Source organism: Danio rerio, chromosome 18, assembly GCF_049306965.1.
Source record: "Danio rerio strain Tuebingen ecotype United States chromosome 18, GRCz12tu, whole genome shotgun sequence".
In the NCBI taxonomy this organism is placed as follows: domain Eukaryota; kingdom Metazoa; phylum Chordata; class Actinopteri; order Cypriniformes; family Danionidae; genus Danio; species Danio rerio.
In genome coordinates, this window is record NC_133193.1 from 9,015,001 (window position 1) to 9,032,500 (window position 17,500).

The 17,500-nt window shown below is 36.6% G+C and overlaps 1 protein-coding gene across 26 annotated transcripts in view; it reads right to left on the reverse strand.

The window, feature by feature from the left end:
- shank3a (SH3 and multiple ankyrin repeat domains 3a) overlaps positions 1-17,500 on the reverse strand; it is a 569,169-nt gene that overhangs the window by 180,129 nt on the left and 371,540 nt on the right. For all 26 annotated transcript variants that reach the window (XR_012394288.1, XR_012394287.1, XR_012394284.1 and 23 more), the window contains 2 exons: positions 13,501-13,617; positions 588-665 (listed from right to left, as the gene is read on the reverse strand). Coding sequence is in view for 15 of the 26 variants with exons in the window: in XM_073930231.1 (XP_073786332.1) it covers positions 588-665; positions 13,501-13,617 (195 nt within the window). In the remaining 11 variants the exon portion in view is untranslated. The remainder of the gene's footprint in view (positions 1-587; positions 666-13,500; positions 13,618-17,500) is intronic.

Below are 17,500 nucleotides of genomic sequence, written 5' to 3' on the forward strand. Positions count from 1 at the left end.
ATTATGTTTAACAGAGCAAGGAATTTTTCACAGTATTTCCTACAATATTTTTTCTTCTGGAGAAAGTCTTACTGGTTTTATTTCAGCTAGAATAAAAGCATTTTTTAATTTTTAAAAACTATTTTAAGGTCAAAATTATTAGCCCCTTTAAGCAATATTTGTTTTTGATTGTCTACAGAACAAACCATTGTTATACATTAACTTGCCTAACTGCTCTAACCTGCCTAATTGACCTAGACAAGCCTTTAAGTTGCGCCTCAAACTGAATACTAGTATCTTGAAAAATATCTAGTCAGATATTATATATAAAGGTCAGTTATAAATAAGCTATTATAAATGAGTTATTAAAACTATTATGTTTAGAAATGTGTTGAAAAAAAATTCTCTGTTAAACAGAAATTGGTGAAAAGTATACAGATGGGGCTGATAATTCAGAAGGTACAATAATTCTGACTTCAACTGTAGCATTTATATTTATATTCCAGTTTTAGGTGGCTGGACTGTGAACAACAGCATGGCTTTAAATCAGATCCAGCTCCACTGACTTCTGCTCAGTGTTTGATCTCCAGAAAGTCTTGCGCTCTCACCTGGAAGGCAGTTTGGCTGTTGTAGTTCTTAATCTCCTTATTCGCCCCTCTGAACAGCAACACTCTCGCGCAGCTATCCTAGAGAGACACAAACACACAGATTACAAGCGTCGTGATCATTTTGTCGACAGTAAGACGCGTGCATGGCGTGTCCATGAAAATTTGCCCTAGAAAGTTTTTGGAATGGGATGAGTGTGTTTGTGCGCCCGTGTCGCTTTCACAACAACTGAAATGACAAAACCGATGTTCCACTGGGACCAATTAGCTCGCTAGCTCATATGTAGGTCTGCAATCAGAGAGAAAAACAGAGAGAGAGAGAGAGAGAGAGAGAGAGAGAGAGAGAGAGAGATGTAGTTGCAATGTTTCTCTATGGGCATCTGAGTGATTAGAAGGTCAGCTCAGCATCTGGCTAACATCCATGTCTCTCTCTCTTTCTGCAGACAGTTGTGACAATCCACACACACACATGCACACAAACAGACACAGACACACACACACACACACAGAGACACAAGCACATGTGCAAAAACACATACAAAAGTTTATATACATGTACATACACATGTACACAAAAACGCACGCATGCACACAAAAACACACACTCACAGAAACACACACACACCAACACACTGACACAGACTCCAACACAGACAGACACACAAACACATACACACATATGCACAGACACAAAACACACACACACACACCAACACAGAAATAAACACAAAAACACGCACACAAAGAGACATGCACACACACACACACACACCAACAACGACACACAGACACAAGCATACGCATACCAAAGCACACACCAATGCAAAGATAGGCACACACACACACATACATGAACACATACAAACACAAACTCAAACACACACAGAAAAAGAAACCACCGGCACACTGACAGACACACACACACGCACGCACACACACACACACACACACACACACACACACACACACACACACACACACACACACACACACACACACACACATAAAAAAACTGGCACACAGACAAACAAACACATACACACAAACACACACACACACACACAAACACATACACATACACATACACACACACAAACACATACAAACACTGGCACACAGACACACAAACACATACACACATAAGCACAGACACAAAACACATATACTCACACCAGCACAGAAACAAACACAAAGACACACACAAAAACAGACACGCACATACACACACAAACAAAAATACAAAGACAGGCACACACATGCACAAACACACACACATACACACAGAAACTCAAACATACACAAAGAAACCAACGCAGACATGCACACCGAGAAACCAACACACAGACACACACAAATACAAACACAACATTGACACATAGACACTCAAACACAAACACACATGTGCACAGACACAAAACATACACACCACCGCAGAAACAAACACAAAGACACGCACACAAGCAGACATCCACAAACACACACCGACACACACAAGCATACACATTCCAACACAAACACCAACACAAAGACAGGCACACACACACACACACACACACACACACACACACACACACACACACACACACACACACACACAAACATGCAAACACACAAACAAACAATCCAACACAGAGACCAACACACACACTCATACAGACAGACACACACACAAACATACACACACACACACTCACAAACACACACACACACACCACAAACACACACGCACACGCACACGCACGCACACACACACACACACACACACACACACACACACACACACACACACACACACACACACACACACACACACACACACACACACACACACACACACACACACACACACACACACACACACACACACACACACACACACACACACACACACACACAGCTCAGCTGGGACTGGTGTCCTAGTTTCCTAACAGTGGTGAGTAAACATCCCAGAGTCTCTTGGCCCACTGACACAGCTTCAGAGTGGAACCTGTGCGCCCGCATTTAATTGAACACATGTAGCGCACTTCCTGTCTGTCTCTCACTCAAACACGTACATATTGCAAGTGTCTCTGGTTAAGTCAGAGTGAAAATTGGTTATATAATCACATTCCTGGGCTGTAGAAATTCATTTAGTTTGGGTTTTTGACAGAAATGTAGAGTTTTACTCAATAAAGAACGATTAATAATGATGCTAAAGACATTTATAACGCAACATTTTACTTTTTCAATGTAACACTTTTCAACATACAGAAGACAACAACTATATTTATTAGTTGTTCATGTCCATTCATTCATTCATTCATTCATTCATTCATTCATTCATTCATTCATTCATTTATTCATTCATTCATTCATTCATTCATTCATTCATTCATTTTCGTTCAGCTTAGTCCCTTTATTCATCAGGGGTCGCCACAAATGATTCAACAACTTATCCAGCATATGTTTTACACAGCAGATACCATTCCAGCTGCAACCCTGTACTAGGAAACATCCATACACACTCATTCACTATGGCCAATTTTAGTTTTAAATTTTAATTTCTGGTAAATTTCTGTAATTTAATATCCGTTATTTTACGGTAAATTTCTGTAATTTACCGGCAGTTTTTTATGTTTTTTTCCGGCACCCCAGCTTTCGGAAATAAACCGTAAAATTACAGATTTTTTTTTTTACAGTGTGGCTAAATCTAAAAGATGTAAAACACCTGACAGAATAATGCAGTGTACCATAATTACCATAAACCACTTTACATGAGACAAGCAATATGAGGAAAAACTGATAATCTGATAACTGATTATTTTTGCAATCCACCAATTTTCTGAGTCAGATCTTTCATTCATTAATTTTTCTTCAGCTTAGTCCCTTTATTCATCAGGGGTCGCCACAGCAGAATGAACCCCCAACTTATCTAGCATATATTTTACATAGATGCCCTTCCAGCTGCAACCCAGTACTGGGAAACACCCATGCACACTCATTCACACACATACACTACAGCCAATTTACTTTATTCAATTCACTATAGCACATGTCTTTGAACCTGGGGGAAACCCACGCCAACATACATGCAAACTCCACACAGAAATGTTAAGGCGGGACTGGATCTAGCAACCTTCTTGCTGTAAGGCGAAAGTGCTAACCACTGAGCCACCGTTCAGCCCCTGAGTCAGATCAAATATTTCCTAAAGAAACAAAGTATTGTAGTACATTCCTGGAGAGCTCATTGTGTGATACACCAGTAGTATGATATAGTGCAAAAACCAGTAGTATGATATTATTACACTATCAGCAAAACATCTCTGGTGTCATAGAGCAGAGAGTGAAGTGCTGCATGTGTTTAATGCAAAAAAAAAAAAAAAAATCAATATGTAATTTCGACTGCAGAGTGAATTAACAGAAGCTTGATTGAGCTTCAACATCACGCCCACAATTTTTCCCTCCTTTTGCTCTCTATGTCTGATACGCTCATCTACACTATTGATCCATTTAAAGGACACAAACTTTCAGAAGTGAAGAATAATACACTAATGCCAGACAGTAAATCAAAAATCATGAGAGGAGAGGCTGCGGTGTGAACGCAGAGACTCTGCTGGGTCTGGCCCTTTAATATCAATGCGCTGCTTCATCTGCTTTTTTTTTTAATGGGACTGAATATTTGTGCTGGACTATAGTGCAACATGAGACCTCTAGTGGCGAAACGTGATAAGAACACAAGTAACAGACTGTGATGGACATCCTGTTAGACTTGACAAACTGAAACAGACGTAATAGTTGGCATAAAGTCTGATTCACTTCTCATTCTGGAAAAAAAATGTCCGTGATGAGGCTATAGAAGGTAAAGCACGGTGCTTTTCTTTTTTGTAGAGTTGTTGATGTGTGTACTGTACGAAATAGTGTTAGTGCAATAACACACCAGCACAACAAGAGATAAATAATTCAAATGGTTACGCAAACAAGACGTTTGGTCTAAAAAATGGCTAGAATTTCTGTTTAGCCAGAGTAAGAAGTGAGGGGGTGTAAAAATCCTTTACTTATATGCTCTGAATAACAGAATGTAGTTAAAGGATGTGCGAAATATGTAAAAAGATACATCATTCATTTATTTTGCATTGGCTTAGTCCCTCATCAGAGGTCGCCACAGCGGAATGAACCGGCTATTTATCAAGCATTTGTTTAGCACTGAGGATGCCCTTCTAGCTGCAACCCACTACTGGGAAACACCCATACACTCTTCCAAACACGGCCAATTTAGTTTATTCAATTCTCTTGAAGTCTTTAGACTGTGGGGGAAACTGGAGCACTCAGAGGAAACCCATGCCAACATTGGGAGAAAATGCAAACTCCACATAGAAATGCCAACTGACCCAGCTTTGACAAACCAGCAGCCTTAAAAAGATGCAAACATGTAGAAATATTTAAAAGGGATAGTTCACTCAAAAATTGTTTATTAACCATTTACTTGCCATCAGAAACCGGAGTTTCACAAAACAAGTAATTAATTGCTTTTTTTTTCTAAATCAGTAACAACTGACTTCCATGGTATTTGTTTTTTCTACTATGGAGGTCGATAGTTGCTGGTTTCTTCCGATATTCACTAAAAACTATATGATTTTTGCTGCTTGTTCAAACTACCTAATTAAAATGAGCTGAAACAACAGAATTCCTAAGATGTTTTGGGACATCTTAATTGTTTAATGCTCAATACACTTACGTCTGTCAAGTTATTTTAATCGATTTGTGTTAAATGACTTCTGTGGAAAGGTCCTATAAAGAGAAAATATCGAGTGAGCGGCAGTTTTTTGGGCGCAGATGCCTTGTTGATGCCAGAGATCAGAGGAGAATGGCCAGACTGGTTCCAGCTGATAGAAAGGCAACAGTAACTCAAATAACCACTCATTACAACTGAGGTATGGAGAAGAGCATCTCTGAGGACTTGAGGACGATGGGCTACAGCAGCAGAAGACCACCGGGTGCCATTCCTGTCAGCTAAGAACAGGAAACTAAGGGTACAATTTGCACAGGCTCACTAAAGTAGGACAATAGAAGATTGGAAAAACGTTGCCTGCTCTGATGAGTCTTGAGTTCTGCTGTGATGTTCAGATGGTAGGGTCAAAATATGGCGTCAACAACATGAAAGCATGGATCTATCCTGCCTTGAATTAAGGGTTTAGGCTGGTAGTGGTGGTGTAGTGGTGTGGGGATATTTTCTTGGCACACTTTGGCCCCTTTTAATACTAATTGAGCCTCATGTCAACACCACAGCCTACCTGAGTATTGTTGCTGACCATGTCCATCCCTTTATGACCACAGTGTACCCATCTTCTACTTCCGGCAGGATAACGCGGCATGTCATAAAGCGCGAATCATCTCAGACTGGTTTCTTGAACATGTCAATGAGTTCAACATACTCAAATGGCCTCCAGTCACCAGATCTCGATCCAATAGAGCACCTTTGGTAAGTGGTGGAACGAGAGATTCACATCATGGATGTGCAGCCGACAAATCTGCAGCAGCTGTTTGATACTATCATGCCAACACGGACCAAAATCTCAGGAATATTTCCAATACCTTGTTGAATCTATGCCACAAGGGATCAAGGCAGTTCTGAAGGTAAAAGGGTGTCCAAACAAGTACTAGTAAGGTGCACCTAATAAAGTGGCCGGTGAGTGTATACACATCCATCCATTGCAGTTTCTTCTAACATAAACCAATAATACAAATAATTAAAATAAACACAGATTTAATGTCAATAAATCAATTTTGCTTCAATCAGATAAAATTTAACCAACTGACTTTCATAATTTTTAAATGAATGCTATATTATTAAACTTCAATAGTCATACTTAGTGAATCCTTTCTTGAACTGTTTTGCAATAAGGCAGATTTATACTGATTCTAAACAATGTGCATTAATCAACATGGCATTATTTCTTAACTTATATAAAAAGGTAATTCATAAGACCTGAATGTATCACCAGGAGCCACAGGTCTTCATTTTGTTTTACCTGTATATGTTTCTTTTGACTTTTAATGTGCCAGTAGCAATTTTACTTCATTTTATGAATCACCTATAACCACAGATTCAGATAAAACACATTTGTAATATGGGGATAAATGTTGTTTGGGTGTAGTCAGCATCACTATATTTACACCTTAACTCTAAACTTCTGACATTTATCAATGGAGACCATAACATTGGTTGCCAAATTGTAGCTTCTTCAGCATTTATTGTCTTAATGAGAACATTTGGCCTTCAGAAAGAAAGCAAAATCTGACCTCCCACACACACAGACACATCTCATCATCAGAAGTGTTATTACGTGTAGCTGTGAATTCACCATTCTGTTCAACATCAGGAGCTCGTCTCTTCCTCATTCACCTCCTCCCGCCGTCTTCATCTCTTTGGCACTATTTCCCACTCTCTCCGTCTCTCTTTCCCTCATCGCGCTCGCACAATTTTCCCTGGTATATCCAGTAATGCCTCTCTCCTCAGGCTGATATGTCCTCTTTTCAGAGTCTCTTTCTGGGAATCGATCCACTTCAACATCTCCTCTGAGCCTGAGCTAAACATCCACAGAGAGTCCTTAAAACTCACTATCACCGTTGAGCACTCGTACGACACACACACCTCATGTCTGACAGATTTAGCAGACTCCTGAGGACCCTTACAAACCTCCTTAAAGTACAGCATCAAACTAAAGCTCATTCAGATGTGTCTTGCTATTGTACATGCATGAATCATAAGCGTATTATAGGTTTTAATGACTGATTAAAAATATATATTTAGGAATTAAATATATTAAATACATTATCTATATATATATATATATATATATATATATATATATATATATATATATATATATATATATATATATATATATATATATATATTAAATACATTAAACAAAATATATGTTGTGTGTGTGCATGTGTTTACAGTATATAAATTGACAAAGTCATGTGATAAAGTATTTGCCCCCATACTGATTTCTTGTGTCAAACTGTAATGCTTTACATCATCAAACAATTTTAATATTAGTCAAAAATAACACAAGTTAAAACACATTAACTGTAGTTTATCACATCTGAGATCAATTTTTCAAGCCATATCGGGCCTAATTACTGCCTTACCCGTTCGCAATCAAGAAATCACCTAAATAGGACCTGCCTGACAAAGTAGACCAAAAGATCCTCAAAAAGATGTTGAGATTGAAACAAATCCCAAAACAAATGAGGGGGAAAATAATCAAGATCTACCAGTCTGGAAATGTTTATGAAGCAATTTCTAAAGCTTTGGGACTGCCGCTGCACCTAAATCACAACTTTTTATGACCTTTTTTGTTTTTTTCCCCTTTCTTTATTTAACACAGACAATAAATTGCAAAAAAAAAAAAAAAAAAAAAAAAAAAAACACTTCAGCTACAAATTATAGTTAATTTTTAGCCATGTTTAAAACTTTCGGACTGCAGTGAACAACAGTGAGAGCCATTATCTAGAAATGGCAAAACATGGATAAGTGGAGAACCATCCCAGGAGTGGCCGGCTGACTAAAATTACCCAAAGAGCAGGGCAACAACCAATCCAAGATGTCAAAAAAGACCCCAAAATAACATCCAAAAGACTGGACGCCTTACTTGCCTTAATTAAGGTGAGTGTTCATGACTCCACCATAAGAAAGAAACCGCTATAGAAGGATACTGCTTAGAAAATGTCTAAGCAAACTTTATTATTACGTTAACATGTATTTGTATTTTGTTTATGAGTAATTTTGAGCTGTTGAGTTTTTCTAGCAAATTCGTCCCTAAAGTATCTTGAATAATTTCATACAAAGTCAATCATGGACTTTTTAATTATACCTGAATAAAATCTGTTTATTTTATACATATATTCTAGCCATACCCCTAACTTACAACTTTTTATGACTTTTTTAAAAACTTTTTTAACCTTTTTCTTTTTTTCTCGTTGTGAAGTTTATTTATAAACTAATTTTGAGAGAAGCACGCGCTTATGATTGATAGCAGCTGGTCCACATTATCTAACACTGATTCACCAATCAGACGACTCCTTAACCACTATGAATAACCACTATGAATATCTTACCACAGCCATCTTCGTCGTGAAGAATCCCCCCCTTCCACCCCTACTCCTCCCATTTCCTTGCCAGGACAGCACTGAGGCCTAATGGTTAGCACCATTGCCACACAGCAAGAATGTCACTAGCTCAGAAACTACCTGGCCAGGTCGGCGTTTCTGCTCGGAAATTGCATGTTCTCCCCGTGTTTGCGTTGGTTTTCACCGGGCTCTCCGGTTTCCTCCCACAGACCAAAAACACCTAACATAAGTAAATTGACAAATCTAAATTGACAGCATAGACACTTCATAGCATTTATAATCTACTTCCAACATCATCAAGCAGGGGAGTTCTTGAGATCTACCTGAACTCGGACTCCCCTCTCGCCCTGCAACGTGGGGGAGCCCCGGGCTCGAGGATCTCACAAGCTCAGGGCTCTCTCCCGGGACAGCAAGCCAAACACGCTTTATAATCAAAAATCAGCTAAGGCCGAACTCTTGAATTCCTTATTAAACACCCACAATAAATTGTAATAAACAGTTTTTAGCCAATGTTTAGCAAACTTTTAAGTACCTTTTAGGACATCTTTTGAAAGTAAACATTTGCCTTGAAAAAAGCAAGGTGACTTCTACCTGACTGACAGAATAAATTGTAATTTACAGTGAAAACTACTTTTAATTATTACTGAAACATACAAAAACATATTAGCTGATTATATAGTAAAGATTTTGCCTTTTAAGAGCACAATTTAAAACTTATCTACTTATCAGGAGACAATTTCCAGCAAATTTGTTCATTAAACCTCATTACACACTGAAACAAAGTACTATGCTATATTTATAGAGAGCCACTTTTCCTTGCTGTGTCAGCAGCTCTTATTCTTGCGTCTGTCACACCACTTCAACACATTTAGTGCATCACATGTGAGATTGTGTTTGATATATGACAAAAAGAAAAAAAAATCTAACCATAACCTGAAGAAATGATGTTATCCAATATGCATCAACAGCAGAAACTATGATCTAAGTTCTTCCTTTAATGCTCCTATTTGTATGTTGCAGAAGGAGAGGTCACTACACTGTGTCCTCTTTTCTTTCTGTTTGTGCTGTTTGGATGTTATTGATCTGTTTGTAACTGACTTCATCCAGACTGGATGTTACATTAGTGCAGGTCAGATGTAGTTTAATCTCATTATAATGAGCTGAATGAAGATAAACAGAATCCACTGCTTTAAAATTAGAAATCACACAGACACAGACACGCACACGCACACACACACACACACACACACACACACACACACTTGAAATAAGTTGTACAAAAGACTTTGAATGCTTGTATATAAAACTAATTCTAACAAGCTATGGTTAAGTCAAATAAAAAGAAAAACAATTTTTGCTTATCAGAAAACAGTATAAACTTTTTTGTTTATACATTGAGTTTCTATTTTAGCATTTACCAGCATGGTAATTAAGAACAAATCTGTCACGATATGCACATTCAAACAAAAAACAAAAACACATACACAAGAGTTCAGATGCAAACTTCTAAGTGGCGTCTGAACGTTTCTTAGAAAATGAGCATTTTTTCTCAGCTTCCTGTGTTTATATACAATTGTTCCACTTTAAATATAATGATGATGATAATGATGAAAAGCCTTTATATGTCACATACACTTTTACATGCAGTGAAATTGGACCCTCCGACCATACACAAAGATCACACATTTTAGGGGGAAGACAGGTCAGACGAGAAGTAGCTTTTAGAAAGAGAAAAATAAGATACATTTGGGAATAGGGAGGAAAGAAAAAAGCCTGTCTCAGACTGTCGTTGAAGTAGGGCAGTGTCAGATCAGGGGGGAAAAAAGCCCCAGCACAAGCACAAAAACACATAGACATAACATCGCAACAGGGCATGGGAACAGGGGATGTGGATATAGTCGGATAAAGGTGGCAGTCATTTAGTCTTGCAGCCAGGAGGCGCTGGTCACAGACCCGCCGATGAACACCGGTGGGTGAAAGCACACAAAGGCGTGGGATGTGGGGAAAGAAAAAAACTTAATTGCTATAAAAAGTTAAAATATTGAACCTACACACAGGAGGCTGAGAAAAACAGCATCTTTTTTAAAGGAAAATCCCAGACGGCAGTTTTTGGATCGGAACTTTTATATACAGTTGAAGTCATATTGATTCGCAATCTTATCACTTTATTTTTTCAAATATTTCCCAAATGATGTTTAACAAAGCAAGGAAATTTCCACAGTATTTACTAAAATATTTTTTTCTTTTGGAGAAATTTTAAAACTTATTTGTTTTATTTCGGCTAGAATATAAGCAGTTTATAATTGTTTTAAAACCATTTTAAAGTTAATATTATAAGCCCCCTTAAGCAATATTTTAGTTTTATTGTCAACAGAACAAACCATTGTTATACAATGATTTGCCTAATTGACCTAAATAACCTAGTTAAGCCTTTATATGATACTTTAAGCTGAACACTAATATCTAGTAAAATATAATGTACTGTCATCATGACAAAGATAAAAGAAATCAGTTTTTAGCTATAAGTTATTAAAACTATTGGCCCCTATCATACACCTGGCACAGTAAGGCGCAGGACATGTTTGCCGTGATTTGTTGCTATTTTCAGATCAGCGCAACCCTAATTTTCACGTCTTACACTAAGTTGTTTAAATAGCAAATCCATTTGCGCCACTTTGTAGACTCATGCATGTGCCCGTCTATAAAGGAGGTATAGGTCTATAAAAGAGTTAAGGCACAGTATTGGCACGTTGATATTTTCAGGAACTGAAATTGACTGCACCACTGACCAGGTAAAAGCTTGTCTAAAGTCCAGAGCATGTTAGTTATGCACCTATGCAGATCCAACCGCTTACACATTGATTAATACACACAGGATATACAGCAATACACAAATATCTTTACATATGAAAATAATTTAAGGATTAAAATATAATAGAAATCATCATTTTCTACATAAATATAAAAAAACACTGCCTCCATGCCTCATTTCCGGGGGTTTATTCATGACAATTTGCATTTGTATAATGTTGTTGTTATTATTATTATTATTATTATTATTATTATTATTATTATTATTATTATTATTATTACGTCCCCTTAGAATTATAATGTTCTATCTGACATTTTTGTCAAAATTGAGTTATTGACATATTCTTATTTAATGACAACTTATATACATTATGGGATTTTGTTTACAATTTAATAATTAAAAAAAAAAATTACACACATACTGTTTGCTATGGAATGCAAAAACTTTGAAGCTCAATATCTCAAAATCATTCAGAATGCAGATAGAACCTTATAATTCCAAGGTAAGGATATTTATATTTGTTTTAATAAAAATAAGTTTAGATTTATTCACCTGTCGGGTTTTGGAGACGTCTACATCACCATATGGGGCATAAGAATAGGACGTGTTTACTACACTTCTACTTCTTCAAACCATAATTAGTTGTTATTGTTTATTTATTAATTTGCTGGAAATTAGAACTGACTTTAGAAATAGTTCTGAAACAAATCTTTGCATTTAACAATCTAAATTGAATATGTAGGCTAATGGATGTCTTCAGTGGAGTGAGTACAGCACCATTTCCTTACTAAAGTAAAGGTGTAAAGAGTGGAAGAGAAAGTAAAGAAGCCGAATGGAGGAGGCTAATTCTTTGTCCTTGTGCTGCAGATACTTTGTTTAACTGTTTTATCGCTAGTGATGCGTTCAGTTTTTCCACTTACAAAGTCTGCCGTGTAAATAGCAAATGCACTATGGCATGATGTAACTGACTCTTAAAGCGAATGGGAGATGAGACTCTGATTGGTTTAATGCATGTTATGAAACACACACAAAACACCCAAAACTCATTAAGAGCAGAAATCTATTTTATCTGTATTTTTTCATTCTTAAAATAGCGAAATTGGATTTGGACATGACCTTAATGCTTATGAGCCGTCGTCCTTTAGACTTTGCAACTAGATCATCAAAATAGAGACTATTATGTTTAGAAATGCATTGTAAAAATTCTTCTTTCTGTTAAACAGAAATTGGAGGAACAATATACAGGGGGGCTAATAATTCTGACATCAACTGTATAAATGTATATACATGCACCGTTTCCACACAATGACATCAGCATTCAAATGACGTTCACAGACACGACAGAGAGATTCAGCAGATTTACAGCAGATTGAAGACAGAGAGACAGAAATGGAAACATTTAGTACACATGAGCTCTGTGACTTGAAATGTGTTTTGGGTGTTCCTAAAGCCCTGTCTTTTGTCTTTGTTGTGTTTGTGTGGGTGTGTGTGTTTGTGGAAGCATCCATTAATACTTAATAAGAGCGGAATTAAAATGCATGAGCTTCCACACACACACACACACAACACACACACACACACACACACACACACACACACACACACACACACACACACACACACACACACACACACACACACACACACACACACACACACACACACACACACCTGAGGATTCGATCATGCTCTGTATGTCTGTGTGACTGCATGAACTAAAATGTGACCTTGCTGTTTTTGTTTTACGCTCATTACCTCTGATACTGACAACATATTATACATATTATGCAAATGCCACATGTGTGTATGGAGCTTTTATTTTTTCTGGCTGAGCGAGTGCAGATATTTCAGGCTGAATGACTGAGTGTGTGTCCTTGCGGATATGCAGACATCTGAGCCTGGAGATATATGTGTGTATGTGTGTGTGTGTGTGCTATCTGGTTGCTAAGGGAATGCATACAGTATGATTGAATGAGTGTGTGTTACCTGGTTGTAGAGAGCACACACGTGCAGGGCAGTGTTTCCAGAAGCATTCTGAGCGCTCATGTCCGCTCCGTAAAACAGCAGGTGTTCCAGATGCTGCACATGTCCATGACGGCAAGCCTGAAGACATAAAACATACACACGTTTCATTACATTTCAGAAAGTGTACTTTGATTTTTTTTACACATTTGCCAGTGTACAGTTTATTAATTGTTGCAAATTTATAAAAAAAAAAAAACTTAAAAATCACATGTACATATGTATTCACAGCCTTTGCTCAATACTTTGTTGATGCACCTTTTGCAGCAATTACAGCCTCAAGTCTTTTTGAATATGATGCCACAAGCTTGGCACACCGGTCTTTGGGAATGTTTGTCCGTTCCTCTTTGCTGTACCTCTCAAGCTCTATCAGGTTGGATGGGAAGCGACGGTGTACAGCCATTTTCATATCTTTCCAGAGATGTTTAATAGGATTTAGATCTGGGCTCTGGCTGGGCCACTCAAGGACATTCACCGAGTTGTTGTGAAGCCACATCATTAGAGATCACTACCTCTACAGTAAAATCATTAAAGACATTAGATTTTAACTATAATGACTAGTCATAGGCAGGTTTAACCAACAGTCTTTTTATTAGTGAGGACATCAAAACAAACAAAAAAAAAACAACAACTTTACACTGGAGTGGCTGTTTCCGTTTAGTCAATCTGCAGTCTGCGCAGAAATAACATCATGTTAATGAGAAAAACAAAAGCTGTTGTTTCTCTCTTTCACACACGCAGGCACGCACCTCACTCTCACATCCTGATGCTCTCGCTTTCTGAAACGAGAAAGAGCAGAACTGTTTGCCTTTGTTTGGTGCTATCAATGTCACTTTTCTTTCCACCATAATTCAAAAACGTGTCCTCTCTGCATACTAATGGAGTGTGGGATGTAGAAAAACTGCGTAAACGCTGTGTGCTGAAGGAAGAGTGGAAAAGAGAGAGATGGAGAGAGGGGCAGGATTAGTGATTGGCCATGTGAGGGACTCCCAGGGGCCTCCAGCTGTGAGGTCCTGAGAGGACCAATCGGCCTCCAGCACAGGGGCCAATTAACATTCAGTGTTGTGTTTGCTCATTTTCGGCCATGTGATCGGGGAGAGGGTTGTGGCCGTCTCCTGTGGTTTGATAACATTTCTAATCCTGTGTGTGGTCACACGCTGTCTAAAGGTCTATAATCCATCACTGCTAAACAAGTTCAGCTACAAGCAATATGACAAGTGATAAATGATTGACTAGCTAGCTGACGTTTGTTGACGTTTTATGATTGGGATGACACAGTGGCTCAGTGGTTAGCACAGCAATAATGTCGCTGGTTCAAGTCTTAGCTGGGTCAGTTGGCATTTCTGTGTGGAGTTTGCATGTTCTCCCTGTGTTGGCTTGGGTTTCCTTCGGGTGCTCTGGTTTTCCCCCGTAAGTCCAAAGACATGCGCTATAGGTGAATTGAATGAACTAGTACTTGAATAAACTGCAGTGTATGTGTGTGGAGTATGTATAGGTATATAGGTGTAGGTGTTTCCCAGCTCTGGATTGCAGCTGAAAGGGCATCCACTGTGTAAAACATATGCTGGATAAGTTGGCGGTTCATTCCACTGTGGCGAACTCTGATGAATAAAGGCACTATGCCGAAAAAGAAAATGAATTAATTATTATTTTATAATTTCTTATTATTGTTGTTATTGTTATTTTTATTATTATTATTAAGATTATTATTATTATTATTATATGTTGTTAAGTTGAAGTAACAATTTATATTTTTGTTATAATATAGCAAAAATCTATATATATATATATATATATATATATATATAACTTAATTTTTAATATATTAAAAATATAAATATAAAAAATAAATAAAAAATATATATAAAAAATATTATATATATTGACCTATATTTGTATTTAAAAATCATATATATATATATATATATATATATATATATATATATATATATATATATATATATATATATATATTTGCTTTGTGTGATTTTTAAATACAAATATAGTTCAATATATATAATGCAGAAAATATTTATACATTTAAAAAAAACTTCCTTTAAAATGCAAACAGATAAAATAGGTAAAAATTGCAAATAAAACATTAAATAAAATGTAATTCAAAGAGTCCCACTTTAAGTTTTTATTCTCGCTATTAACAAACCATTAACTATAACCTTTAGCTCAATAAACTTCTTATTTGCTGATTACAATTAGTTAGGAAGGTAGTAGTAGGTAGTATTTAAGCTTAGGTAGTGGACAAAAATAGAGAGGTTCAGAAAGAATACATTACAATCACTAATAAACAGCCCAATTATATCACTAACACTCAAAAAATAACTCATTGGATGAATTCAATTTAATTGAGTACAGAACTTCCATGCAATAAATTTGATTAGCATGAACTAAAAAAAAAAAAACTATTTACACAAATAAACGCAATAGAGTTGGTCCAACAGGATTTTATTAAATAAAAGTTTAAACACATTAGTATTTTTATTTTAATTAAACTTTAATTTAATTTTTTATTTTAAATGTCTGATGATATGTATGACTTATGAACATTTCGAAGCCTCTTTTCTCTTTTCGAAGTTTTAATTTAAGTTTTCCTATGAATGAACTAAAAGAGCCATTTTAAGCACATTTCATGAGTTACTTATATACATTTGATTGAGACTGATCTAAGAACTCATTTTAGGAGGTCTCACTGGGCGAAGCAACAAACTGCGTTTATGCTAATTAAGCTGCCAACACCCAAAGCATGGGTGCTTCTGCAGGGTGGTAATCTTAAAACACAAAGCATTAAATGAAAATCTTCTAAATCTTCAAACTAAAGTGAAGATTAAACTCTAGCAAGTCTTTCTATAACTTTAAACACCGAAGATTACTTTTATTGCCAACACTTTATTTCCCTCATTAAATCCTACAAATCCACTAACCAGATACAGTAGTTGGACCAACACAATTCCTTCATGTTGTCCCAACAAAAACCGCTTCAAGTAAACTCAATTCAACTGTAAGTGGACCAAACATAAAACAAAAACATTGGCCAAAGAAATTTCAAGAATTGTGTTGTTTCAGCTCATTTTAAACAGGTAGTTTGAACAAGCAGCAGTAATAATTCTTTTGAGTGTAGTAATAAGCAACTAATTAGTGAAAACTGGGCTTTAAGTGTTATCTAATGCTGTAATAACAAAAAAGACAAAAGAAAGTAAGTATTTATATTAATACAATAATACTGTATTTTGAAATCACCTGAAAGGTAAAACACATTTAAAAAACATGGTAAAATAGGAAGCTGAGCAGTGAGAGCTAATCTCAAAGCTGACAATAAAATGATTTAAAACATTTTACACCTAGAAAAAAGCTAATAAAGAAATGCTCATTAACATTTTCATTCTTTATTGTGAACTGAAGAACACACTGCAAAACATGTCATGTAATGACTATGATTAAGGCAATGTCAGACTAAAACAAGCTCAGTAAAATGCTTTGTCTTGTTGCAGTGCAATCTGGCATTGCCTTCTCTATACAAAGGCTGCATACTGCTTTACAAGTTGGCTAAAGCTATCCTAGAAGTCAGAATATTTAAAACACTGTCATACTAGGCAGCACACTAGTTTTTTTAAGCTAATGTTAGCTTTAGTTCAACAGCTCCACACTCTATTTGAATAGGTGGTTCACAGCAGACTATTAAATTAAATTAAATAAAGCAGACTAAAAATGGAAGTGTTCAGGTTTACATTTAGGAGCCCATGATAGACAACATACACATCTTTTTGAAGACACACACTCAGAGATGTACAAGTATAATACTATGAATGTGTGAAAAGCAGCCTCAGTGAGACACACACTTGACATTTGCTCGTGTTGCCATAGGTTCTCTTCAGAAATGACAAGTGTAGGTCAGACAGATGGATGAGAACATTAGAAGGAAGGGAGAGCGCTGGAAAAATAAATATTGCTA